This window comes from Narcine bancroftii, chromosome 10 (genome assembly GCF_036971445.1).
Source record: "Narcine bancroftii isolate sNarBan1 chromosome 10, sNarBan1.hap1, whole genome shotgun sequence".
Classification (NCBI taxonomy): domain Eukaryota; kingdom Metazoa; phylum Chordata; class Chondrichthyes; order Torpediniformes; family Narcinidae; genus Narcine; species Narcine bancroftii.
Window position 1 is genome coordinate 70828667 of NC_091478.1, and position 26423 is coordinate 70855089.

At 42.8% G+C, this 26423-nt stretch overlaps 1 protein-coding gene across 9 annotated transcripts in view; it reads right to left on the reverse strand.

The window, feature by feature from the left end:
* Window positions 1–26423, reverse strand: part of LOC138744724 (polyamine-modulated factor 1-binding protein 1) — a 640882-nt gene that overhangs the window by 343062 nt on the left and 271397 nt on the right. For all 9 annotated transcript variants that reach the window (XM_069901308.1, XM_069901306.1, XM_069901305.1 and 6 more), the window contains one exon: window positions 5559–5642. In XM_069901308.1, the coding sequence (XP_069757409.1) occupies window positions 5559–5642 (84 nt within the window). The remainder of the gene's footprint in view (window positions 1–5558; window positions 5643–26423) is intronic.

The window sequence follows — 26423 nt, forward strand, 5'->3', positions numbered from 1 at the left end:
GTTTTGTGTGCCCGATGGAGATGTGGGGGGGGGGGGTCTGATAGACATGGTGGGGAGCTGGCTGATGGAAGACCTCAGTTTTCTTCAGGCTGACTTCCAGGCCAAACATTTTGGCAGTTTCCGCAAAACAGGACGTCAAGCGCTGAAGAACTGGCTCTGAATGGGCAACGAAAGCAGCATCGTCTGCAAAGAGTAGTTCACGGACAAGTTGCTCTTGTGTCTTGGTGTGAGCTTGCAGGCGCCTCAGATTGAAGAGACTGCCATCCGTGCAGTACTGGATGTAAACAGCGTCTTCATTGTTGAGGTCTTTCATGGCTTGGTTCAACATCATGCTGAAGAAGATAGTAAAGAGGGTTGGTGCGAGAACGCAGCCTTGCTTCACGCCACTGTTAATGGAGAAGGGTTCAGAGAGCTCATTGCTGTATCTGACCCGACCTTGTTGGTTTTCGTGCAGTTGGATAACCATGTTGAGGAAATTTGGGGGGCATCCGAAGCGCTCTAGTATTTGCCAAAGCCCTTTCCTGCTCACGGTGTCGAAGGCTTTGGTGAGGTCAACAAAGGTGATGTACAGTCCTTTGTTTTGTTCTCTGCACTTTTCTTGGAGCTGTCTGAGGGCAAAGACCATGTCAGTAGTTCCTCTGTTTGCGCGAAAGCCGCACTGTGATTCTGGGAGAATATTCTCGGCGACACTAGGTATTATTCTATTTAGGAGAATCCTAGCGAAGATTTTGCCTGCAATGGAGAGCAGCGTGATTCCCCTGTAGTTTAAGTAGTCTGATTTCTCGCCTTTGTTTTTGTACAGGGTGATGATGGCATCACGAAGGTTCTGAGGCAGTTTTTCTTGGTCCCATCAAAGCTTGAAGAACTCATGCAGTTTGGCATGCAGAGTTTTGCCGCCAGCCTTTCAGACCTCTGGGGGGGATTCCATCCATACCTGCTGCTTTGCTACTTTTCAGTTGTTCAATTGCCTTATATGTCTCTTCCCGGGTGAGGGCTTCATCCAGCTCTAGCCTTAGGGGCTGTTGAGGGAGTTGGAGCAGGGCAGAATCTTGGACTGAGCGGTTGGCACTGAAAAGAGATTGGAAGTGTTCTGACCATCGGTTGAGGATGGAGATCTTGTCGCTGAGGAGGACTTTGCCGTCTGAGCTACGCAGCGGGCTTTGGACTTGGGGTGAGGGGCCGTACACAGCCTTTAGAGCCTCGTAAAAACCCCTGAAGTCGCCAATGTCCGCGCTGAGCTGGGTTAGTTTGGCGAGGCTAGTCCACCACTCATTTTGGATCTCCCGGAGTTTGTGCTGAAGATGGCTGCATGCGTGATGGAAGGCTTGTTTCTTCTCTGGCCAGGACGGCTTTGTAAGGTGAGCCTGGTGGGCAGCTCGCTTCTTTGCCAGCAGCTCTTGGATTTCCTGGCTGTTTTCGTCAAACCAGTCCTTGTTTTTCCTGGAGGAGAAGCCCAGTACCTCTTCAGTGGATTGCAGTATGGTAGTCTTCAGCTGATCCCAGAGGGTTTCAGGGGATGAGTCCGTGAGGCGGATTGCATCCTCGAGCTTTGCTTTGAAGTTTCCTCTCGCTTCGTCTGACTGCAGGTTTCCAACATTGAACCTCTTTCTGGGGGCTTTACTGTTCCTGGGCTTTGGCTTGAAGAGAAGGTTGAGCTTGCAGCGAACCAGCCGGTGGTCAGAGTGGCATTCTGCGCTGGGCATGACCCTGGTGTGGAGCACATCTCGTTTGTCTCTTTCTCGCACCAGGATGTAGTCCAGGAGGTGCCAGTGTTTGGATCGGGGATGCATCCATGTAGTCTTCAGGCTGTCCCTCTGCTGAAAAAGGGTGTTTGTAATAACAAGCCGCTGTTCTGCGCAGAGCTCCAACAGGAGGCGCCCGTTGTCGTTGCACTTGCCGACACCATGCTTGCCCAGGATTCCTGGCCAGGTTTCTAATTCTTTGCCGACGCGAGCGTTGAAGTCGCCAAGGGTGACAACCTTGTCGGCTGTAGGGGTGTGTTGAATGAGGTTGCGCAGGTCAGTGTAGAACTTGTCCTTTTCTGCAGGTTCCGCCTGGAGGGTTGGAGCATAGACACTGATGAGGGTGATGCGACGCTTGTTTTGAAGGAGGAGTCGCATGGACATGATCCAGTCCGAGTGGCCTGTCAGGAGGTTTTCGAGTTTGGAGGCAATGGAGTTCTTGACCATGAAGCTTACACCAGATAGACGTCGTTCATCCATAGGCTTGCCAGACCAGTAGAGTGTGTAGCCCGCGCTGCGTTCTTGGAGGCTGCCTATATCTGCAAGGCGGACTTCACTGAGAGCGGCTATGTCGATGTCAAGTCTGAGGAGTTCATATGCGAGGAGGACAGACCGACGTTCAGGTCTGTCGGCCTTGTCTAGCATGGTTCTGATGTTCCAGCATGCTAGCTTGAGTTTGTGAGCATCTTTTGAGGGGGAGGACATGGAGGGGGAGGACGTGGAGGGGGAGGATGTGGAGGGGGAGGACGTGGACCTGTCCTCGGGCCTGCCCAAAGGAGCTTTTAGGTGGAGTACAGTGCGCGCAGTACTGGCCCCACTCATATACCATCTTAAATAATCCGTAGGCCATAGGTGCTCTGTGATTAATAATTGTCATTGGCCCATTTCCTTTGGAGTTATGAAACCGTGCACATAACAAGTCAACGAGGTATGATTAAAACAGTGGTTTTCAAACTTTTTCTTCCCACTCACATACCATTTTAAATAATCCCTTACTAATCACAGAGCTCCTATGGGCTAGGGATTACTATGTGAGTGGAAAGAAAAAGTTTGAAAACATTGATCAACCATATTTAGCTTTGGCAATGATGTTACTGGCAGGGACTGTAAATTATTCAGCCTACAGCAGCATTTCTCAGACCTAATGGCTGCAAAATGATTTGAAACCAGCTCTTACTATTTCATCTTAAGATCTGCAATGGCATTGTTCTGGGATGCATAACATGATACATGAACTGAATATGAAGAAGCTTTAGAAAGAGTATAACCTTTTAACAAGCAGAAAAGGTATTTTTTTTAATACACTGGCCAATACATGCATGTTAACATTACCATTGTTAATTAAAAAGTAGCAAGTTATCCAGAAAAATTGCATCATTTAGAAGCTTTTGTGTACAGCCATTTCAAAAACTATCAGATGCAAATAAACAGACTCAAAGTACAACTTCTAAGTGAAATCTGTTTACTGTGAACAGGTTGATCAGTGATTATTTCCCTGGTTTCTTTCCATGAGTGGAGATGTCACACTTTTGTGAATGAGAATTGGGTCAAAACAGGTACAATATGTGAACATTTTTGAACTCCCCTTCTGGAAAGATCTCCCAAGCAGTAATGCTACCTTGTAGTGTTCACACTGTCAGTAGGTAAGGCACATTTATACATTCAGCAATAAAACATTCTGCACAATATGGGCAGAATAAATGAAAAATAAATGTAAAAAACCGTGGGAAAAAATATCACCACTTTGAATTTATTATTGCATTGATTGAATGTATCAGTGTCTGCCACTATTACAAATACATTTCCAGCACATACACAGTTAAAATACTGCAAATCTGCCACTATCAATAATCTGCTGCTCCTCCCAGGGCACATGGTTGTAGACCACAGCTGCTTGCTACATAGAATCTGTGATTGACATGATCTTCATTCTTTAATGCACTATTCATGCTGTAAAAATCATTGAAGCCTAGTTAATTGAGATGCAACTGAGTTTTTCATACTAGGAAACAAGTATTGTTGAATAACGTCTTTGGGCCTATAATTTTTTGTACATGCATTGTTATTCCCTCAGGATAACATTATATGTAAAACATTAAATTGCCAATTATTTTTTGTTAAGTTTTTGATCTTTCAGCTTCTAAATGTTGCCTCTCGGTTTTATCTTGCCCTTTGTAATGCATACGACATCGAACAGTGCGCAGCACAGGAGCAGGCACTTCAGCCCATGACATCAGCACCAAATATGCTGCCCAAATTAAAATGAAAACTCTACTGTTTGAACACGATACATATCTCTCTGTTCTTCACATGTCTATCTAGAAGCTTCCACAACTACCCTTGGCAGCCTATTTTAGGCATCTACCATTCTCTAAAAATAAAACTTGCCCAGCACATCCCCTTTGAACTTTTGTCCCCTCAATGCCTTGAGAAGAGATTTGCCAGGATGGTGCCTAGATTGGAAGGCATGAGCTATGGGGAGAAGTTGGACAAATTTGGGCTTTCTTTTCTCTAGAGTATCGGAAGCTGAATGGAAACCTGTCAGAAGATGCATTAATAAGTGAAAATGATGTTGGTATTTACATTCTGTTGTGCTTTCTAAGGATATTTAAAACTGACTCGCTGCTCAACTGGCTTGTTGATATCAATGTTAACAAAGTCTATACAGTTGGTGCCCAAATGCAAATAAAGCCAGGAATAGAACCCGACTGATTTATTGTGGATGCATCTCTTTGGGTCTGCAGTCAAAGACTGTCAGTTTTCCAGAAAATCCAGGCCATAATTTCCTTCAAGGTTTTCATCTTTCCATTGCATCGTTGTGAGCAGGTTCTTTAATTAAACTTGTAATGGAGGACTTTACACTCTGGGAATTTAAACTGGCCTAAACAGTGAAATTATTTATTAGCAAATTCAGGAACTCTCGACAGCAAGAACTAATGATTTGAGAAGATTGTGAACAGTTTCAATTTGCTAACAAATATGATGATACTATGTGGTATAGATTGTTTCTGTTTGTGAAAATTGGAATATAATGTGCTAGTTCATCTTCATTATTGAAACTTTTGGTAAGAATTTTGTACAATATGAAATGAAAGGCATCCAAGCAATTAGCTTATAAAAATCATTATTTGCTAGGAAAGAACACAATTTGAATAGAACAACTTAATTAATTTTCTCACTAAAATAAAGAAAGTATTAATGATTGAACAGAACAAAATTCTCAAACACTATCCTTGCAATATTTATAATTCTAATTCCTTTCAATTACCTCCCAAACTGGAACAGAGTTTATGACAATTAGAGAGCTGAGAGAAACAAAGGTATTCAATATAAAATTCTCTGCTCCAAACACAAATCTGGAAAAAAAATCTAGCTGGGCCTGCATACTTAATTTAATATCCAAGGTTTAATGTAGAAGTAGTTAACACTTTATTGCAGTACTACAGAACAACCAGTTGGTGGCTCTCTGTGACTATGTGATCTCACTGCATGGTACATTGGTGGACGAGCTGTATTATTTCAAAATAGGATCGTTAGAAATTTACAACGCTTACCAGACATTAAAACTGACTCATAGTGCAATGACTGTCTAGGAGACAGATCAGACCAGACAGCCGGACAAGACAATGAGGAGCACAGAGCATTAATCGTTATCAGAATACATGAAAAACCTTTGTTTCATCAAATACCCAATTATTTCCTTCTCCGCTGCAGCAAAAAGAGGCTAAATTCACCCATGATGATTATAAATGATAACAGAGATCCACATACCATATGTATATTCTGATTTTCTAAGTGCCAATTTGTTGTCCGTACCTCATTCATTGCAAGATTATATTCTGTTTTCATGGTTTTCACCTCAACATCCACCTCTTCTAAGTGCAACTTGGTCTCTTCCGTCTGAAAAATGAATATTTAGTGAAAATTTAGAAAGATTTCTTGTGCAGCAAGAAAATAAAGATTCCATTGTTAATATTCAGCTATAGTTGCATTCACTTCTTAATTAAAGTCATTCATCAGATGATATGAAATTTTGGTACTGACACTATACATTGAGAGCTGACAAATGTCAAAATGAAATCTATGATCTACACTTCCACATTCCAAACACAGAATCTTCCAAGGGCTCTACAACTGCACAGGCTGGCCCAATCTCTATCTCAGTTGCAGTCACACACACTTTGCATAATCAAATCAGTGCTAATATTAGGTAGTCTTAACAACAACATCCATGCATTTATTTGCAGCTAATTATAAAAATTAACCACCATGCCAGTGAATGAAAACATTACTATTCTGTTATAACTGATCCATTCATTCTCATTCACTCAAAACAACAGATTAGGGCTGATTCTGTTTTAGAGTCATAATGCTGTATAGCTCACAAATGGACCATGATCAACTGCAATGGAAGTAAAATAGGGTACTGTGTTGCTTGATAGATCACTTCCAGGTTTTTGTGAACAATTGGGAGTTGGAGATGAGGGTGGGAGATTGGGGTCTGGAAAATTATAGGGTTGGGTGGGGATTGGAAGATGATGGTGGTGGGATGAGGTGAGAGGGAAAGGGATTTTTTTTTCCACAAGATAAGGGAATAGAAGTAGGCCATTTGGCCCATTGAGTCTGCTCCGCCACTCCAGCATGAGCTAAACCATTCTCACATCTAGTTCCAATTTCTGGCCTTTTCATCATACCCTTTGATACCTCTTTAAACTCCCCCAATGATCAGGCCTCCACAGCTGTATGTAGCAATGAATTCCACAAATCCACGACCCTCTGGCTAAAGAAATTTCTCTTCATCTCTGTTTTAAATGGAATCCTTTCAGCATTCAAAATGTTTCTATGAGATCCCCTCTCATTTTTTTTTAATGCTCTGATGAATACAGTCCAAGCCAATAAATACTCCTCATATGTTACCCCTTGCATTCCAAGAATCATCCTTGAAAATCTTCTCTGAACTCTCTCCAACATCGATACATCCCTTCTAAAATAAGGGGTCCAAAACTGCACACAGTACTCCAAATGAGGTCTCACCAGTGCCACAAAGAGCCTCATCAACATCTCTTTACTCTTGTACACTATCCTCCTGAAATAAATCCCAACATAGCATTCACTTTCTTTACTGCTGATCCAATCTGGTGGTTAACCTTTAGGTTATCCTGCACAAGGACATCCCAAGTCCCTATGCACTTCAGAATTTTGTATTTTTTCCCCCATCCAAATAATAATCTGCTTGTTTATTTCCTCTTCCAAAATGTACAACTGCACATTTCTCAACATTGTATCTCATCTGCTATTTCTTTGCCCACTCTCCTCAACTGTCCAAGTCTCTCTGCAACCTTTTGGTTTCTTCAACACTTCCTGCTCCTCCACTATCTTGGTGTCATCTGCAAACTTAGCCACAAAACCATTTAATTCATAATACAAATCATCAATATACATTGTAAAAAGAAGTGCCCCAACACCACTAGAACCAGAACAGGATCCCTTTATTCCCATCCTTTCCTTTATGCCTATCAGCCAATCCTCCACACAATCCAATATCTTTCTGTAATTCCAAGGGCTCTCGTCTTATTAAGCAGCCTCTTATGCGGCATCTTATCAAAGGTCTTTTAAAAATCAAAATGCATAACATCCATAGCCTCTTCCTTGTTCATCCTACTTGAGATTGCCTCAAAAACTTCCAATAGGTTTGTCAGGCAGGATCTTCCCTTCATGAAAACCCTGCTGGCTTGGACCTATCTTGTCATGCACCTTGAAATATTTCATAACCTTGCCCTTGAGAATTGACTCCAATAACTTTCCATCTACTGTTGTCAGACTAATAGGTCTGTAATTTTCTTTTTTTCTGCCTCCCTCCTTTCTTAATTGTAATTAAGTAATCAAAGTTGAAGCTATGTAATTGACCTAGTACACTAGGAAAACCAAAGATGGCTCAAGATTTCTCAGTGAATAGTGCTGCCAAGCTAATGTAGTTCAATATTCCCCATCATTCCCTACCTCTCCCCATGCCATAAAAATAATGTTTCATGGGGTATGTTGCCCCTGAAGGCACAAAGCCTAGAAATTCTTTGGGTATTTTATACTAAACACTCTGGAACCTGTGGTTATTGAATTTCATTTGGAAAAAAAAAATCATTTTGAATTGTACAGCACTGAAAAAAAAACACAGCATTTTGCAACTAAATTTCCAGTCAAATATTTTGCAACTGCCTCATTCAAACTCTTTAGTTTAATTAGAAAGATTAAGATTTCTCTTAACTGTTATGATTTAGAAAAAAATGCAAATTTGGTCTCATCAAAACAAAGAATGGCACATTTTGAGTAATACATTTTCTCATATAACACAAATGCTTTTCTGCTAACAGTGTATTATAATTGATATCCATAATTAGGCTACTGGAAAATAGTCTAATAAAGATGCTTCAGATCCTGTCAGAAACCATGATCATAAAGTCAATAATATATGCATTTTCAAGCCCAAGATTAGATAACATCTTCAAGGCATTTCTAAATTTATATCATTAATTAATGTGAAAGAAATTTATGGCACAGGAGGCCATTCAGACCACTCTAAATGGGTGGCTTAAATACTGCAATCTCACGTTTCAGCCCTTGGCCTATAACTATTTAGGTCAAAGGAATTGAAATACTGATCAATAGACTTTTTTTTCAGCTGCTCCAGACCCTCATTATCCCCTCATCTCCTCTCAATCCTAATTTTTGCCTTCTGGTTTTTAACCACTTTGCTTAGGGAAGTAAATAATGGAAAATAGGGGCATTTACTTCTGCTGGTTAGGAAAATTCCTTTGATTCTATTTGAAGAAAGATACATTTATCCCAGAGCTAACACTGTCTACAAGCTGTATCAGCAAGAATAAATTAATTTACACAGTTGTGCTCTGTGGCATGGTGAAAATGTTGACCCCATTACCCTAGTCACTGAACTTCAAAATATTAAAACTGTACTTGAAGTGCTTTGAATTATAGCAAGTCTGACTTAGAAATGGCATATTACTTTTGTAACAGATTCCTGTAACATATTTAAAATGTAAATTTGAGACAAGAGAATCTGGAACAAAAAGCAAACTGCTGGAAGAACTACACAGGTCGAGCAGCATCTGTTTGGGATAGAAATTGCCTATGTTTTGGGTCAAGTCCCTGCATCAGCTGTTTGTTTTTTTAACTATAAAATTTCCCAGCGTTGCAATTCATAAGGTGCATTGAGTCATGGTGGATTCATGTATTAAAAATTTTAAAATAGTAAATGTTATTTTTGTAATGTACTAGTGTTTAACATCATGGGTTCTGAATTAAACCTTTTTCATTCAACAAATATATGGTGCATGAACTTCTGAAGTTTTTTGGGCCAGCGTGAAAGTAAAAAATCAATAAGACATTAGGATGTTGAGGCAAGTCCATCCCAATACAAAACAAAAAGCCTGGTAATGTCCTGGGTTGGATCCAGTGAGAATGTGGTCCATTCTAGAAAGTAAGCAATTTAAATAGTGAATTAAATTAAAATTGCATTAGATTTGAATTAAGGAGAACAGGTACATAAATTGAATATGCACATCATTGCTTTATTTTGTCGAGCTCTTGAAACATATTGCTTACAGGACATGCCTTAAAAATGAAAATGGACAGGTTCTTTGTTGATGTTGATAATGTGTTTAAAGGTAGTCAGGAGAGTTAGTCATAAACCTTATTTGTATTTTGGGATTCATGAGCACTTGCAGGGTTTGGAGAGTAACTTCCCAGCATTCTCTTTTGCAAACATTAGTTATGTCCCATTCCTCAATTCTGAATTTTACATCTCCTAAGATATTCCAAGTCTGCGGAAACCATGGGGAGAATTTAGCATCATGATGTTTAGTTGTAACTTCATGATTTTTAATGGAATCAACTGCAAATAACTTTGTTATACAAGCATTCAGTTTTGTAATATAGAGATAGCAGGATGGCAATCAAACTAGGGATTGGATTTTCTCCGTATTCAAATTAAAATATAAAATGCCCAAAATTACTAGTGCACCCAATACACTGCACTAGAATGATACCCCTTCAGACTCCATCTAATGTGTTTCTATACTACTCGGTTCTTGGTTACTGAGATCATATCTGTCTTGCTAACCTCGCATAAAGACTGCTGGCAAAACAAACTTGGCCAGGATGTGGTCGAGAGTAGCCACGGCTGTACTACAAGACTGCTTTGAATCCATGGACTGGAGCTGTTTCAGGGAGGCAGTCACCTGCAACGTCATGTAAACATCGAGGAGGACACGAGCTCTGTGACTAGCGGGATCAAATGCTTCACAACCGGGCTAACTAGAAACCGTGGGTGGATGCAGAGGTTTGGGCACTTCTCCTAGCTCATGATGCTGCCAACTGGACAGAAGAGAAGATGGCACGAGGATCAGCCAGGGCTGAACTCATCCATGCAAGTCAAAGTGTGGGAACACACAGAGGAATCATTGGCAGCACTGAGGTGCATATGGGCAAGGGATTAACACTAACACATCACGAGTCATCTTGGTTAAAGACCCCTCCCTACTAGGCAGTCTGAACATATTCTATGCATGGTTTGATAAGAAGAACAAGATGACACTGAAGAAAGCTTTAGATAATGAAGGACTGCGCAGACTAATTGATGGAAATCTTTACAGACATCTTCAATGCTTCACTGCAGCAGTCCATTCTCTCTGCATGCTTCAAGACAGCCACCATCATCCTAGCACCAAAGACAGCGACAATAACAGGCCTCAAAGACGACCGCTCCATGGCACTGACTTCCACCATTATGATATGCTTCGAGCATCTGGTGATAGAATGCTTTAATGCTGGGGCTAGACACTTCATATGCCAGGCTGCTGTTCATTGACTTCAGCTCGGCCTTTAATACGATTATTCCCCAGAGGCTGGTAAAGAAGCTGCCCTCTCTGTGATTCAATACCTCTTTCTGTAACTGAATTCTGGACCTCCTAATAGATAGATCACAGTCTGTCGGAGTCGGGTGCAGAATGTCGAGTACTAGCACACCTTGGGGTTGTGTGCTCAGCTTGCCCCTGTTTACACTACTGACCCATGACTTCATAGCCAGATCCAACTCCAAACATATCAAGTTTACAAATGACACAACAGTAGATGGCCTCATCAGCAATGATGAGTCGCACTATAAAGAGGTGGAAATTCTTGTGAAATGGTGAGAGAGTAAAAACCTGAGTCTCAACATGGACAAGATGAAGGACATGATCGTGGATTTCAGGATGAGCAGGAACGACCACCCTCCACTACATATCAATAACTCTATATGGAGAGAGTGAAGAGCACTTGAAGTTCACTTAACTGGTGACCTATCGTGGATACACATCTCCTCAATAGTCAGGCATAAGTAACTGCTCTTTCTGAGAAGACTGGTGGGCAAGGCTTCCGGCCACCATCATGTCAATCTTCTGAAGGAGCTGTATGAAGAGTGTCCTGGCTGGGTGCATCACAGTGTGGTATGGTGCTGCAGACAAATGGATCGGAGGTCAATTCACAAGACCACAAGTGGCAGAGGGGATCACTAGGGGCTCCCTCCAATACCCCCCCCACCACCATCGACAAGAGGGCATGCAAAATTGTTGAGTAACCCCTTCACCCTGCACACAGGATCTTTCAGCTGCTCTCGCTGGGAAAGAGATACAGGAGAATCAGAGCCAGCATCACCAGGCTGAGAAACATTGTGAGAAGGAGGGAGAAGTGTTTTAGACAGAATGATAAAAGTTGCTGGCAGATTTGGTTTGAAATGTGGCATGGTCATTAAGGTTCTTCCAAGTGAAGTAAGTCACAAAAAATCAACATTGAAGCACTGGTTTCAGGGGAGGGTCAGATGAAACAGAAGATACAGGAGCTGTCAGTGATGGGATAGAGGTCAGGAGCACAAGTCCAGCAGTAAATTAGGAATGGGAATTACAACACATCTTTTGGGGGAAACAAAAGGAGAAAAAATACTAATTCAGATCAGGCACTCATGTAGTTGGCTGAAGATGGGTCAATTTAGCAGCAGGAGGGAAGCCATTTTTCTACTGCAATAGAAAGCCCCTCACAATAAGTAATATATATATATCCTGAACACCTCCTAGTTTGGTGTTGTGCAAGTAAAACAATGTTTTTCCAGGAATGCCTTAAGATTTGGTCTAAGGAATAATGCACATCAGTGACATCACTCTGTGTGCCCCTGACATGGAAATCACATTAAGGCAGATGGGCTACTGAAATATGGAAGCATGCAGTCAATATTCTCATGAGTGCAATGGAACATAAATATAATCATAGCTGTGATTTCCTCTGGGTAAAATCTATCTTCAAATTGAAGAGCATTAAAATACTAATTTTTCTCTCATCAACATTTTTTTGATCATCACCTTCCCAGGATATTAAATGCCTATAAGCCCACATCATCACATCCATAGACAAATCACCATCCCTCATACCAGTAACCCAAGTTCGAATGCTCCTCCATGTAGTCTATCAGAATATTAATAGACAGGGCCACACTGCAGTTTCTTCCATTTTTACGTGCAACGAGAATTAGCTTTAAGTGGCTTTTACAAGAAGTTTGGGTTCAATTTGATGTTTAGCTGTATAATATATTATTAAAGACTTGAAAACAGTATAGAATTGATTTGTCAAGAGAACACTAGGATATTGAAATTATAACTATATGATATTTACCCAATATATTCCAAATCATAATGGAAATGGGTTTCTTAATTTGGTTTAGCTGATTTACTAAATAGAATAGTTTAATTTTTTTGGAGAATGGATATCTCATGGATTTCCGCTAGTATTGGAAATGTGTACAGATTGGAGTGTACAAGGTACAAACGTGAAATACAGTTAAATAGGAAAGTCTGTGATTGTAGGAAGCAAATGTATATAATTGTAGCAGTTTGCTATGAAGAAACACACCACACACACTCGCAGTGTGGGAGGTTAAGCTTTGACTTTATTGAGGCTGGAAATGCTCCTTTTATACAGTTGGAGTTCCTGCCATTTGGTTGATTGGCTGACATCAGCCACATGAATAACAAAAACAGGATTCCCACCCACAGGAACATTCTTGCATATGAATTCCCTTCTTCCCCAGCCTGCCGTTACTCTGCTACCTGGGCAGCCCAGCCAGCATCATTTTAGGGCTGCTGGACTTGAACTGCTCCAGCTTCCAACCGCGCTGGTTTGCTATGCTAGGCGTTGCATTAGTGAGTTATGCCGCTGTTTATTACTGTGTATTGTGCCGGCCCAATCTCCGTGTTTGCGGGCCGCCACGTAATCAACAACGGATTTACGCCCATGGGAAAATTCTTGCATATGAATCCCCTTCTTCCCCAGCCTGCTGTTGATCTGTTAGATGGGCAGCCTGGCCAGCGCCATTTTAGGGCTGCTGATCTTGTACTGCCCCAGCTTCCAACTGTGCTGGTTCACTATGCTAGGGGTTGCGTTAGTGAGTTATGCTGACCTCCACGGTTATGGGCCGCCACATGATCACCCCCCAGAACTGGTGCTACAGTTCATAGTGTCTGTGGATGCAGTCCCCAATGTCTTTGGCGGTCTGCTTCTGAATCGAGGTGCTGGCGCCTCCACGGGTTGTGTCGGGTCCGTATGTGCCAGTTTGACCCTCTCTGCGGTGAAAACCTCTGGTTTGCCACCAATGTCCAGTTCAAAGGTGGCCCCATTGTTCAGGGCGACTTGGAAGGGGCCTTAATAGGGCTTCTGTAGCGGTGGACAATGTGGCCCTCTGAGCACGAACAGGTACTCACAGTCTTTGAGGCCTTTGGAGATGTTGAACTTGGCTTGCTCAGGTTACTGACCTTTTCACGCAGTCTGTCCAGGAAGGTGGTTGTATCCTCCTGTTGGCCTCTGGGATTAAATCCCTGGGGACCATGAGTGGAGCTCCACAGACAAGCTCGGTGGAGGATGTGTGGACGTCTTCTTTTGGTGTTGTACGAATGCCCAGCAGTACCTACAGCAGTTCGTCCATCCAGTTGGGGCCCTTGAGTCTGGTCATGAGGGTGACCTTAAGGTACCTATGGAAGCGCTCCACAATCCCATTGGACTGCGGATGGTATGCTGTCGTGTGGTGTAGCTGAGCACCCCACAGGTTGTCAACATCCATCCAAAGGGTGAAAGTGAATTATGCGCCTCTGTCGGAGGTTATGTGGTGTGGTAGTCCGAACATTGCTACCCAGGACAAGAGGAGTACCTTGGCACAGGAGCTAGTGGATGTGTCGGCCAGGGGGATTGCTTCTGGCCACCAGGTGAAACGATTGACCACCGTCAACCAGTAGAGTTGAGACTGATAAGGGCCCCACTGTGTCCAAGTGAATGTGGTCAAACCTTTGTTCCTTTGGCTTGAAAGGCTGTGGGAAGACTTTGGTGTGCTGCTGTACCTTAGCTGCTTGGCACTGGCCCACCCGTTGACTTGTTTCCGCAATCCATGCCACGTGTACTTGCTGGCCACTAACTGGACCAGAGTCCTGATCGATGGATGTGCCAGCCTGTGGATGGAGTCAAACACTCATTGTCTCCATGCCGTTTGGAAGATAGGCTGAATCTGTCCGGTGGCCACGTCGCACAGGAAGGTAGTGTTACTTGTACCGACTGGGATATCCTGAAGCTGCAGTCCTGTACTAAGGTATCTCGTCGTCCTGCTGCTGTGCCTCTGCCAGTGCCATGAAGTCCAGTCTGTTGGCCAGAGAATGGATGCTCTGTCTTGACAAGGCATTTGCAACCACGTTGTCTTTTTTCGAGATGTGCCTCACGTCAGAGATGTACTCCAAGATGCAAGACAAGTGTCTCTGCTGGTGGGCCGACCAGGAATCGGAGATCTTAGCCAGGGTCATCGTCAGTGGCTTGTGGTCTGTGAAAGTCACGAAAGCCCTTCCCTCGAGGAAGTACTGGAAGTGGCAGTTGGCTAAGTACAGCGCCAGTAGCTCTCTGTCGAAAGCACTATATTTTAGTTCCAGGGGCCATGCATGCTTGCTGAAGATAGCTAACGGACACCAACTTTCTTCTATCTGCTGCTCCAGAACTCTACCAATCGCTGTTCCTGAGGCATCAACCTTGAGGGCTGTGGGTGCGTCTGGTCTGGGGTGGGCCAGGAGTGCAGCGTTAGCCAGGGCTTCATTCACTTCCATGAATGCTCATGCGGAGTCGTCGTCCCAGGTCAAGTCCTTCGCCTTGTGGTCATCAGGGTGAAAAGTGGGCACCTCACTCGAGCAGCTGCGGGGATGAACCTGTGATAAATGTTGACCATCCGCACGAACTCTTGTAGTCCTTTGGTCGTACTGGGCCTCTGGAAGTTGTGGATGACCTCCACCTTGCTGGGTAGTGGTGTGGCCTTGTCTTTGGTAATCCTGTGGCTCAGGAAGTCAATTGTGCTTAGTCCGAACTGGCATTTGGCCAGGTTGACAGTAAGGCCAAACTCGCGTAGGCTATTGTAGAGGTTTCGGAGGTGTTGTAGATGTTCCTGCCAGGTTCTGCTCGCCACCAGGATGTCAACTAAGTAGACAAAGGTGCTGTCCAGGTCGCGGCCCACCATGTCCATTAGTCGCTGGAAGGTCTGTGCTACGCTCTTGAGCCCAAATGGCATCTTCAGGAACTTGAACAGCCTGAATGGAGTGATGATGGTCATCTTGGGGATGACGTTAGGGTGCACCATTATTTGGTGATACCCTCGCACCTGGTCCATTTTGGAGAAGATTCTCACTCCGTGCAGGTTTGCCACAAAGTCATGGATATGCGACATGGGGTAACAATCAGGAGTGGTGGCCTCATTGAGCAAGCATTAGTCGCCACACGGTCTCCGGCCCCCCGATGCTTTAGGCACCATGGTAGGGGAGAAGCCCATGGACTGTCCGACTGCCGAACAATGCCTAACTCCTCAAGCTTGCGGAACGTCTCAAGCATGCGGAACTCCTTCTTGGTGAGTCAGAGTTTCTCTGGGGGAAGTCATCTTGCCCTTGCATGAAGCGGTGGACTCTTGGTAAGGATGTGATGCCTGACCTCGTGTAGGGCATCTCCACCATGAACTGAGGGGAAAGGATTCCTGAGAACCCGACTAGCACCTTGGAGAACTCGTCTTATGAGTTGTGGATGGAGTCCATGTGCAGTGCCGATGTCTCTCACTGCGAAGGTTAAGAAGGTCTCTGTGTGTACGAGTCTCTTGCCTTAAGACCCACTAGGAGGTTGTGGGCCTGCAAGAAGACCGCTCCAAGAAATGGTTGTTCCACTGCGGCCAGCGTGAATTCCCATGAGAAGTGACTGCCTGTGAACTGCAGCTCAGCTCTATGAGTGCACAGTACACTGCTGTTGTTGACAGCCCTCAACGTGGGACCCGTTTTGCCTGCGTCTAGTGTCCAACCCTGTCTGGGACACCACAGTGACCTCTGCTCCTGTATCCACCAAGAAACGTCTTCTGGCCAGATGGTCCCATAGGTACAGGAGGCTCCCTCAATGGCCAGCCACCATGGCCATCAGCGATGGTTGGCCTTGTTGTTTCCCTGAAACTTGCAAGGCAACTGGCATTGGCGGGCCTCAGTGCCCCATCTTTGATGGTATAAACATCATCTCTCCTTGAACTCGTCCCTGCCTCTTGCCTGTCGCTTCTTTCCCAGGCCGGCCTTGGTCTGGTTGCGAGACTTCTTGACGAGTCCCATGGGAGCCAAGCATGGGAGTTTCCACAGAATATCTGCATGTACTGAGACTTTCCAGGGGTCGCTGAAATCTGTGTCAGCCAGAAGCAGTTGCATGTCCTCGGGCAACTGCTCCAAGAATGCTGGATCTGTGTTCTCCCAGGAGGGCCAGCATCTCATTCATGAGCGGTGACGGGGATCTGTCCCCTAGCCTATCCAGGTGGAGCAGCCGTACCCCTCTCTCACGCCGCGAGAGTCTGAAGGTCATGATCAATAGCTCTTTGAAGACAGTGTAAGAGCTTTCTGATGGTGGCCCGTGGATGAAGTTGGCCACTCTGTCTGCAGTCTCTGGATCCAGGGCGCTGACCACGTGGTAGTACCATGTGGCCTCAGATGTGATGCCCCAAATCTGGAACTGGGTCTCAGCCTGGTCGAACCACTTGCTGGGTCGAACTGTCCAGAAGGTTGTGAGCTTGAGGCCAACTGTGCTGATTGTTGCTTCATTATCCATTGCTGGGTTTAGATTCCGTCTAAACCATCAGGGTCACCAATTGTAGCCGTCTGCTACAGTGAAACACATACACTCACAGTGTGGGAGGTTAAGGTCTGACTTTATTGAGGCTGGAAATGCTCGTTTTATATAGTTGGAGTTCCCGCAGTTTGGTTGATTGGCTGACATCAGCCACATGAATAACAAAAACAGGATTCCCACCCACAGGAACATTCTTGCATATGAATTCCCTTCTTCCCCAGCCTGCCGTTGCTCTGCTACTTGGGCAGCCCGGCCAGCATCATTTTAGGGCTGCTGGACTTGAACTGCTCCAGCTTCCAACCTCGCTGGTTTGCTATGCTAGGCGTTGCATTAGTGAGTTATGCCGCTGTTTATTACTGTGTATTGTGCCGGCCCAATCTCCGTGTTTGCGGGCCGGCACGTAATCAACATTATGGGACTGAGTTGTTCTTTAATGTATTCAGGCAATCACTCACTTTTTGCTCATACCTTGACAAAGTTATCAGGGCTGAAATGTTTGTGATATACCCTTACTTCCAATGGATGCTGTGTGACCTGCTGAGTTTCTCCAAAAGGTTTGTTTTGCAAATGTTCAAAACACATTGAATAGACAGTCTGTATAAATTGCATTGCTGTCGAGGAAAATGGATAGAATTGCTTTAATTAAAGAATACCCATTGAAAAAAGGTATAATGTGACATTTTACAATAGGAAACAAATTAAGAGTGAAGACAATTTAATCAATGGAAGGAAAAGGAATAAATGGATCATTGTTTAATTAGCAGATACAATTGTGATTGGACAGAAAGCTTCCTATGTTATTGTAATTACTTTTGGCTCACCAGTAGTTATTTTTATAATAATTTGCAGGGGAATCTCATTGGAACCAATTTTGCCCATGAAGGTCAGAAGCTGAGTGACTCTTTCACATGCCAATTGGAAAAAAATATTCATCCCTATTAGCTACACAGCCTGAAGGCTAGGCAAGATTTACATATTTCAGACAAGGTCCATGTTATGAAAAAAGTTTTATTATTCCAGAAATGAATAAAAGCAGTTCCTTTCTTAAAATATTAGAGAAGGTAGCTGAAATGAACATTCATCCAACCCACCTTGCCATCAAAACTTTTCTGAACGTTGATATTGAAGCATGTTTTGTAAGATTTTATTGAGGAATATTATCCTGTGTTACAGACAAAAAAGGACAGCTAACAAGGATTAATAGGTAGCTGAGGAAGTTGGTCAATTTCAACATGACCATTTAATGCTTTTAAAAAGGTGCCAGTTGTACTTTTTAAAGTATTTACTGAAATAAGCCTGTCTGCCTTTAATTTACTGTTGATATGAAAAGTTAATCTGATGCCTAATATGGTCTTCCTTATCCTTTAGGTGCGAGTATACGATCAAGTATGATTAACACACAAATGCCCATTTACTCATTATTTGCATCTGTTTTTCTGCCCATATGAGCAGCATGCTGACACCAAATTCCCTGCAAAAGATCATTTTCATTTTTTGCATTGTTCTTTAAGAAAGCAATGTGAGCAATTAAGATGACTGGAAAAGCATATTCACCAAAAACTGTCACCTCAGGGAAATTTATGCAAGGTAATTTGAGAGTAAACTGGAGCTAGAGTATAAGCAAGCAAAAGCAGGAAGATGCATAGAATTGACAGGAAGTTCAGAAAATCTCTTTCCTCATTGTCTCTGGTCAAAGTAGTTTAAAAAAAAATCTTTGAATTGCATGTACAAGTGATCCAGTTTGGAATTTCCACGTAGAATTAGCATTTTTTGGGGGAAAATGGCATTTGCTGGTCAACTCCATTTAATCAATGTTCTCCTGGAATGGCAGCAGCCTGAAAAAAATGGATATTCCATGATGACAACAGGCAAGGAGCTTCAGGATAATGACACCAATACAATGGGGTAGGGATAGTGTTGGTGCACAAGGTCAGGGCAGTGAACTTGTTAAACTGCAACTTGAATTTCCACGAAATTCTTCAAAATATACTTTCAACAGCAGGTACAGAAAGAATGGCAGATTAATTCCTTATGGCCTATTTAATGTTTAAGGATCAGAGGGAATTAGCATGCCAGTAATACAAGCAAAAGTAAATGACAGAGCAAAATATGATATCAAATCATCCAGAGGAGTTTACAATAATTAAATAAAGTGGGAGCTACAAAAAGTCTTGAGCCTCTCATATAAGTATGATAAGGCACAACTGCTTGTATGTTGTGCAGAAAGTGGAATATTTCCTAGTTGTTACATATCTTGATATACCGTCCATACTGAGAAGGTCAATCAGGACCCTAACATCACATACTGGAACAGTTAATTTCCTAAGCCGACAATTCCTTTACTCCCTTGGTAGGCTTCCATCTAATGGTGGTTCATGTAAAAAGCTGCATCACATCTCAAAACGACATTAGCTATAACCTACAAGAGTCTGGACTGAGAGATGGAAAATGTGATTAATTGTAGTTAATCTTGGTTGGTATGGATGCAGTGCGTCCTTAATATGGGCCTTAAATCTTTGATTTTGCATACTTCACCCACTCCAAATGCAACTGCATTTTTTCCTATTCCCTCCCTGATTCTCAATGACCAGCTTCGATATGCAGTACTCAAATACCTTCAAATTATAAGTCATAATGCAGATAATGATAAGTTGAAATCAAAATAGAAAATGACAAAAATCTCAGCTACACAACAACTCTGTTGAAAGAAGATGCTTCATCAGAACTTACTGGTATTTAATTTCTCATGATATAGCCTCATTCTTTCCCATCATCATAAACCTCTTATGACGCCCCCTCCCCCCCCACCCCACAAAACAACTGCTGAAGACTTGCTGTTCTGCTGATGCTGCCTGTCTAGTGTCCAACATTTACAGCCAGGCCTTCAAGCCTACATTATGGTCTTGAATTTTCCCAAACTTTCTCCTTCAAAGTCCTTTTCAGCCCATCTCTATGTGCAATCTATTTCCTCTGGCTGTTTATTCTATATAATCACAAACCTCTATGTGGAAAAAAAACTTGCCTCTTGGGGCATGTTCAAATCTTTCCCCTCTCACCTAATAACTATGCCCTTTGGTTTTAGGATCCCCAGGACTGGGAACAGAATCTATTGACTTGTTCATGACAATAAATTCTGATTCTGAAGATGGGAGATAACCTTTCTATATCTATTCTGTCAATGCCTTTCAATATTGAAAATGTTTCAGATATCCCCCCTCATTTCCCTAAATTCTAATGAAATCAGGCTCAGAGCTGTCAAACACTCCTCATACAATAACCCTTTGAGTCTGCCTTCTTTCCTCAAGCTTCAGTCCCAGAAACATCCTTGTAAATATTTTCTGCACCCTTTCCAGCTTATTGTATTTGATGGTATATAGGACCCCCCCCCCCCCCCACTTTCCCCCCAAAAAAAATTGCCCCAAAAAACACCTCGGGTCCTATAAGCAAAGGAGACATTTTGGTGCCACCATTTTGGGCACTGAAATGCAAACATAGTGGAGGCTTTCTTCCGCAAGATGGCAACAGGAGGAAAGTGGTCAGACTACTCACCCAGCTTCAAAAATCCCTCAGAGGTGCTGTGGATGCCCAGGAAGCGGGCCCGCAGCTTCATGGACCACCTCCCGTCGGGTTGTCCGTGCTTTCTGGAGTCGCTGCTGCTTACATCCCCCGGTGAGAAGGCCCACTCACTCCCTCCCCCTCACTCTCTGCCACAGTGCTTTTGAGGGTAGCACTTGGGCTCGATGATCAGGCTTTGTTTGATGAGCATGGCTCCCCTGAGCAAGTTGAATGAGGTGCAGGGGCAGGAGGCAGTGAGTGAGCAGCCTGTCGAGCTCAGCTCAACAGGCCACTCGTTTACTACCACCAGTCCCCATGCCTCATTCAATCTATTCGGGGAGCCGTGCTCGTTGAACAAGGCTCAGTGCTTCATTCAAAGCAAGCAAATTATTTTGAAATGAGAACTATTTTGTAACCGTGTAAGAATACACCCTTTCACTATAGTAACTGTACTGCACCACTGTGGGGCATATGTCTATGTGTGTGTGTGTAAACAGTTTCCTGAGATGGTGGAAGACATCAGTAAGTAAAATCTCTTTTATTATTTGAATCTTGCATCTATAAATTAAATAAGAAGCCTCCCAAATAACACAGACATAACATGGTGGCAGTGGTACAAGAGAACAAGAATAAAGCCATACAATTGATTATAAGGCACTGAAATACGATGGGGAAGAAGAAAAAAATGGCTGGAGCAGTAGTAGTACACCCAGTGATGGACGGGGAGGCTGAAGACGTTTGTTGAATTGTTTAAAAAGTTTCAGCACAAGTGCAATTTAGCATTCAAAACTTATTTTAAAAAATGCAACAGCAGAGGAGAAGGTGAGGGGAGGGGAGCAAAGGCCTTGACTTATTTCATAGTTCAGAGATTACAGAGGTAGAGAAAAATGATCCAGAACAAATATTTGCAAAGTTTTCTTTTAATCTTGAGCCCAGGTCTAATCATCAAATTAAACACTATGAATTTCAAGGCTTAATGCAAGAGACTGATGGAACTGTTGATAACTTCCTCACTGGACTAAAAATTGTTGCTGCAAAATGCAGATTTAAGGATATAGAGGAAAGATTAGTTGATCAACTATAATGGGAGAGTGCCCATCCCAAAGTGCAGAAGTCTCTCATAGGGAAGTATAGCTTGAAACTGGCTAACACAGCCAGAGCCTTCAAAGCCACGAGAATGGCAAATTAAATCCCTATCTTTGCAGACCCACCCATAACAAAGAGAAGGAAGGGTTGATGCTATAAAGAACACAAAAGTGCAAACCCCCCCACCCCCCAAGACCTTCAGGAAGTGCAGCAGACAACACCCTTTCGATGACCGAAACAAATGCCCCACATAAGGTTCTGAATGTAGAGCCTGTGGTAAAGCAAACCACTGGCTGAAGATGTGTAAGTCTGGTATGAAGAAAACAGTAATACCAATGGAAAAAAAAAGACAAGAAGATGATTCACCACATAAAAGGAAACAACAATGAGGACTCCAATGCCCAGATACTGGACATGGAATCCATACACCTTCATGAGACGTTGGGTGGGATGAAAGAAGAAAGTGAGTTGCACACAAGGATCCAAATACAGAGGACAAACCAGAACAAGCCTACGATATTTAACCTAAAGGTGAAGCTGGATACTGGATCACAAAGCAACTACCTTCCACTCAGACTACTGCCAGATGTTCCCAGAAAACATAATAAAAGGGTTTCCAAAAGATTAAATGCCACATTAACGGCCTATGGTGGACATAATCAAGCAGCTAGGGAGAGCTAAGATCAATGGCTGCCAGAAGGGAAAGAACATCCTCTATACATTCTATGTGGTAGATGCAGATGGACCAGCAATTCTAGATCTGGATATATGCTGGGAGTTGCAGTTGGTCTCTGTCAATTATGAGATCCAGACAAAGAAGATATCCAAAAGGATCAACAGAAACACACAACAAAAAGAGGAAAAGATTACCACAGAAGTACATTGCACACAGTGGGAGCAGACTTGTTCACCGAGAATCAAGAGTAGTATTTAATAGTAACCTGTAACTACTCTAAATTTCCATTCATCAAAAAGGTGAAAGACCTGAGAGCATCAACTATCACCTCAGATATGAGAGTGCTCTTTGCTGAACAAGGAGTACCCAAGCCAGTGATATGTGACAACGGAACACAGTTCACATCACAAGAATTCAGAAAGCTGGCTGCAGAATATGGGTTTGTTATCAATACATCATCTTTATACTACTCCAAAGGTCATGGATTAATTGAAAGTACAAACTGTGAAATGCGCACAAGTGTCACGAAACAAAAGAAGACCCATACCTAGCTCTTCTATCATTACGAGCAACACCCTTAAGGGCTGACATGAAGTCCCTGGCAGAACTTCTAAATGGCAGGAGAGATAAAACAATTCTGTCAAGGAAAATACACCCTCCAGAAGACCAGGAGGAAACCAGAGGAAGACTGGCTGACTTGTAATGCACAAACATTGCCAAAACTCTTCAGAGGGCAGCACATGCATAATCAAGAGCCGATTTTGAAAACAAGGACCCCAGCAAAGGTCATCAGAGAAGCTGAGACACCACAATCATACATTGTGGAGACAGACTCTGGCAATCAGCTGAGGAGGAACAGAATTCACATCCGGCCAACACAAGATGTGATGAAGCAGAAAGCTTTAATATCAACAAAGCCTGCAACACCAATATCAAGTGAGGTATCAAGTGAAGAGACCACAACCACTAATACTGAAACATCAACACAGCAGTTGTCAGGTGAAGCACAACAAGCTACATCACCTACACATGGACCAGCAATACAGAGCCCAACGGTCACAGCAAATCCACAAGATGGCAAAGCAACATACTGCCACCAGTGCGATATCAATAAGAACTATTCATAAATAGTTGTGTAAATAAACTAGTGTACAAGTTCAGTTACTTAAGTTGCACTGGAAAGAAAGTGATAAAAAACACAATTTTTCTTTATCTTGAGAAGGAGGGATGTTATCGGGTCAAGGTAATGTGAACTATTTTGTAACTGCATATAAATACACGTTTCTCAATGTTGTGCACCACTGTGGTGTGTGTGTGTGTGTGTGTGTGTGTGTGTGTGTGAATGTATACAGTTTCATGAGATGGTGAAAGGCATCAGTAAGTAACTCTCTTCTGTTATTTCAATCTCGCATCACTAAGTTATTTAAGGAGCCTCTCAAGTAACACAGAGACAACACTACTCATTGCCCTGGCTTCTCTCCTTCCCGCCCTGTCCATCATTCCGCATTGTACAATGGGGGGGGAAGCAGCCTGACCCTTGGTATGTGATGGACATGAGGATATGTTGCTGGTGTTGCTTGTGTGCAAGGAGGCTTTGGCATCTTAGCCATGCAAGGAGGAGGGTTTCATTGAGGTGAGTAGAAAGTAATACACTAAAACAAATTTTTCTTGAAATCTCATGCTAAATGCCGCCACATATGGTAATCACATTGTTCATATATAGCATCCAAAACCTCACACTTTTTGCTCCTCCTTGACAATGAAGATTCAAGAGAGCCCTCAGAACACAATGTTGCCAAATATTGGATGCCAATAAGTATCTCTGAGAATAGCATGCAAATGTGGGCTCAATATCACCAGGGAAGTGTTATGTGAGAGAGTTTGGGTTTTAGGTTTGCTTTCTTTCAACGGGTTAGATTACATTTGTGATTAAAGCTATCATTTCCTTTTTGTTTAGTTGTTTTTAGTTGTGTTTGTGAAATTGTGGTGTCTTTCATTATAGATTCTGCTGTTCAAAAGGTACTCCAAAGTACCAGACTTATCTTTGAATACAGACCTTAGGTTAAAGCCTTACATTGGGGGAAGGATGATTTCAATAGTTCAAGAGAGGACCTGGAGAAGTAAAACTTAAAGCAGTTGCTTGACTGTAAAATGAAATCTAACAAGTGAGGATTTTATTTGGAAAAAAAAATCATTGGTTAAGAGCTCTGGGTAGCATGTTCTGTTCAGTGTGAAAAGTTGGCAAGATGAGGGAAATGGCTGAGAAAGGATATTGAAGATTTGAGCAGAAAAAAAGGAAGTATATGCAGGTATTAGCAAGTGGAATTGAATGAGACTCAAGGAATATAGAGAGAACACAAAGGAATTAGGATACCAAAAATCCTTGTCAAGATTTCAGAGAATCCCAAGATATGACCAAAAACAGGGACATGATGAGCTAAAGAATTTACCTCTGTGGTGTATAACTCTCTGACTACATCTCAAGAATATAAAGAGCAAGAAGGTAGTCATGGAAATGCAGGCCCTCTTAGGAATCAAAGTCTTCTATGTGTGGAGCCAGGTGACACAACAAAGGAATAATTTGGAGCCTGTTAGTATTAAAAAAGGTGTTTGATGTCATGGAATCTAGAAGGGTTGATAAATCCCTAGATAGGGATTAATCTGCAGAGAACACTGCCATTGGAGAGCAGGAACAATCATCAAGGATCCACAGTATCCAGCACGCACTCTGCTATGCTCTTGACCATCAACAGAACATCTACGAACTCTCCACCTTTGACATCTTCCTTCTTGATGAATACAGATGAAAAGAATTAATTTGGGACCCTATTTACATTGGCAGGCTCCAGGACACAATGGAGGTGGGAGAGAGCTGGAACCTGATGGAGCACTTGCATCTTCATTAGTCAGATGCGAGGTGCCACAAGTCTGGGGAGTAGCAAATATTTTGTCTTTATTTAACTTCAGATCAGTGGTGCTTAAATTAGTGGTCAGGAAATGATTGGAAACATTCTAAGGAGTAAGATTTACATACATTCAAATAGACAGAAACTGATCAGGGATAGCCATTCTGGCTTTATGCATGTGAAATCTGTCTCACTAGGCTTGAATTTATTCATGGTAATAGGCCCTTTCGGCCCTCAAGCCCATGCCGCCCAATTACACCCAATTAATCTACAACCCCTGTTATGTTTTGAACAGAAGGGAAATTGGAGCCCTCGGAGAAAACAAATGCAGACATAGGGCGAATGTGCAAACTCCTTACAGAAGCATGGGATTCAAACCCTGGTCCCGATCACTGGCGCTGTAACAGTGTTGCACAACCCATTACGCTAACTGTGCCGCCACATCCGTTTGATGGAGTTTTTGATGAAGGCGGGGGGTGGAAAAAAGTGGTTGGTGGTTAGATGTTGTCTAAATAGACTGCAGTAAGTCATTTGACAGCATCCCACATGATAGGCTCATCCAGAAGTTTAAAATATATGGGATCCAAGATGAATGGGCAAATTAGATCCAAATTTTGGCTTAATGGAGCAGAGACTGATGGTGGAAGTTTATAACCAGTAGCATATCACAGGAATCAGTGCTGAGACCTTCCTTGCTTGAGATATACATTAATAACTTGAATGTGAATATAGGAGGAATGATTAACAAGTTTTTAGGTCACACACAAATTAATGACATTATGGAATGCGAACAAGTTTGCCCAAGGTTACAGCAGGATATTGATCATATGGAAAGTTGGTGGATGGAATTCAATCCTGACAAATGCAAGGTAAAGCATTTTGGCAAGTCAAATGGAGATAGGACATGTAAACTTGGCTGAATAGTGCACCAACATCAACCTTGATTAAATGTCACCAAAACTAAGGAGCTGATTATTGACTTTAGGAAGGGAAAGCCAGAGGGATACAATCTAGTGATCATTGGGGGGATCAGAGGTGGAGAGGGTGAGCAAATTTAAGTTCTTGGGAGTCACTATCTTTGAAGATCTTTCCTGGACCCAACACACCAATGGCATCGAGAAGAAAGCACCTCTACTTCTTCAGGAATTTGCAGAGGTTTGGTATGACACCAGAAACCCTGGCAAATTTCTACAGATGTGTGGTGGAAAGTGTCTGGTATGGGGATACCAATGCCCCTGAGCGTAAATCCCT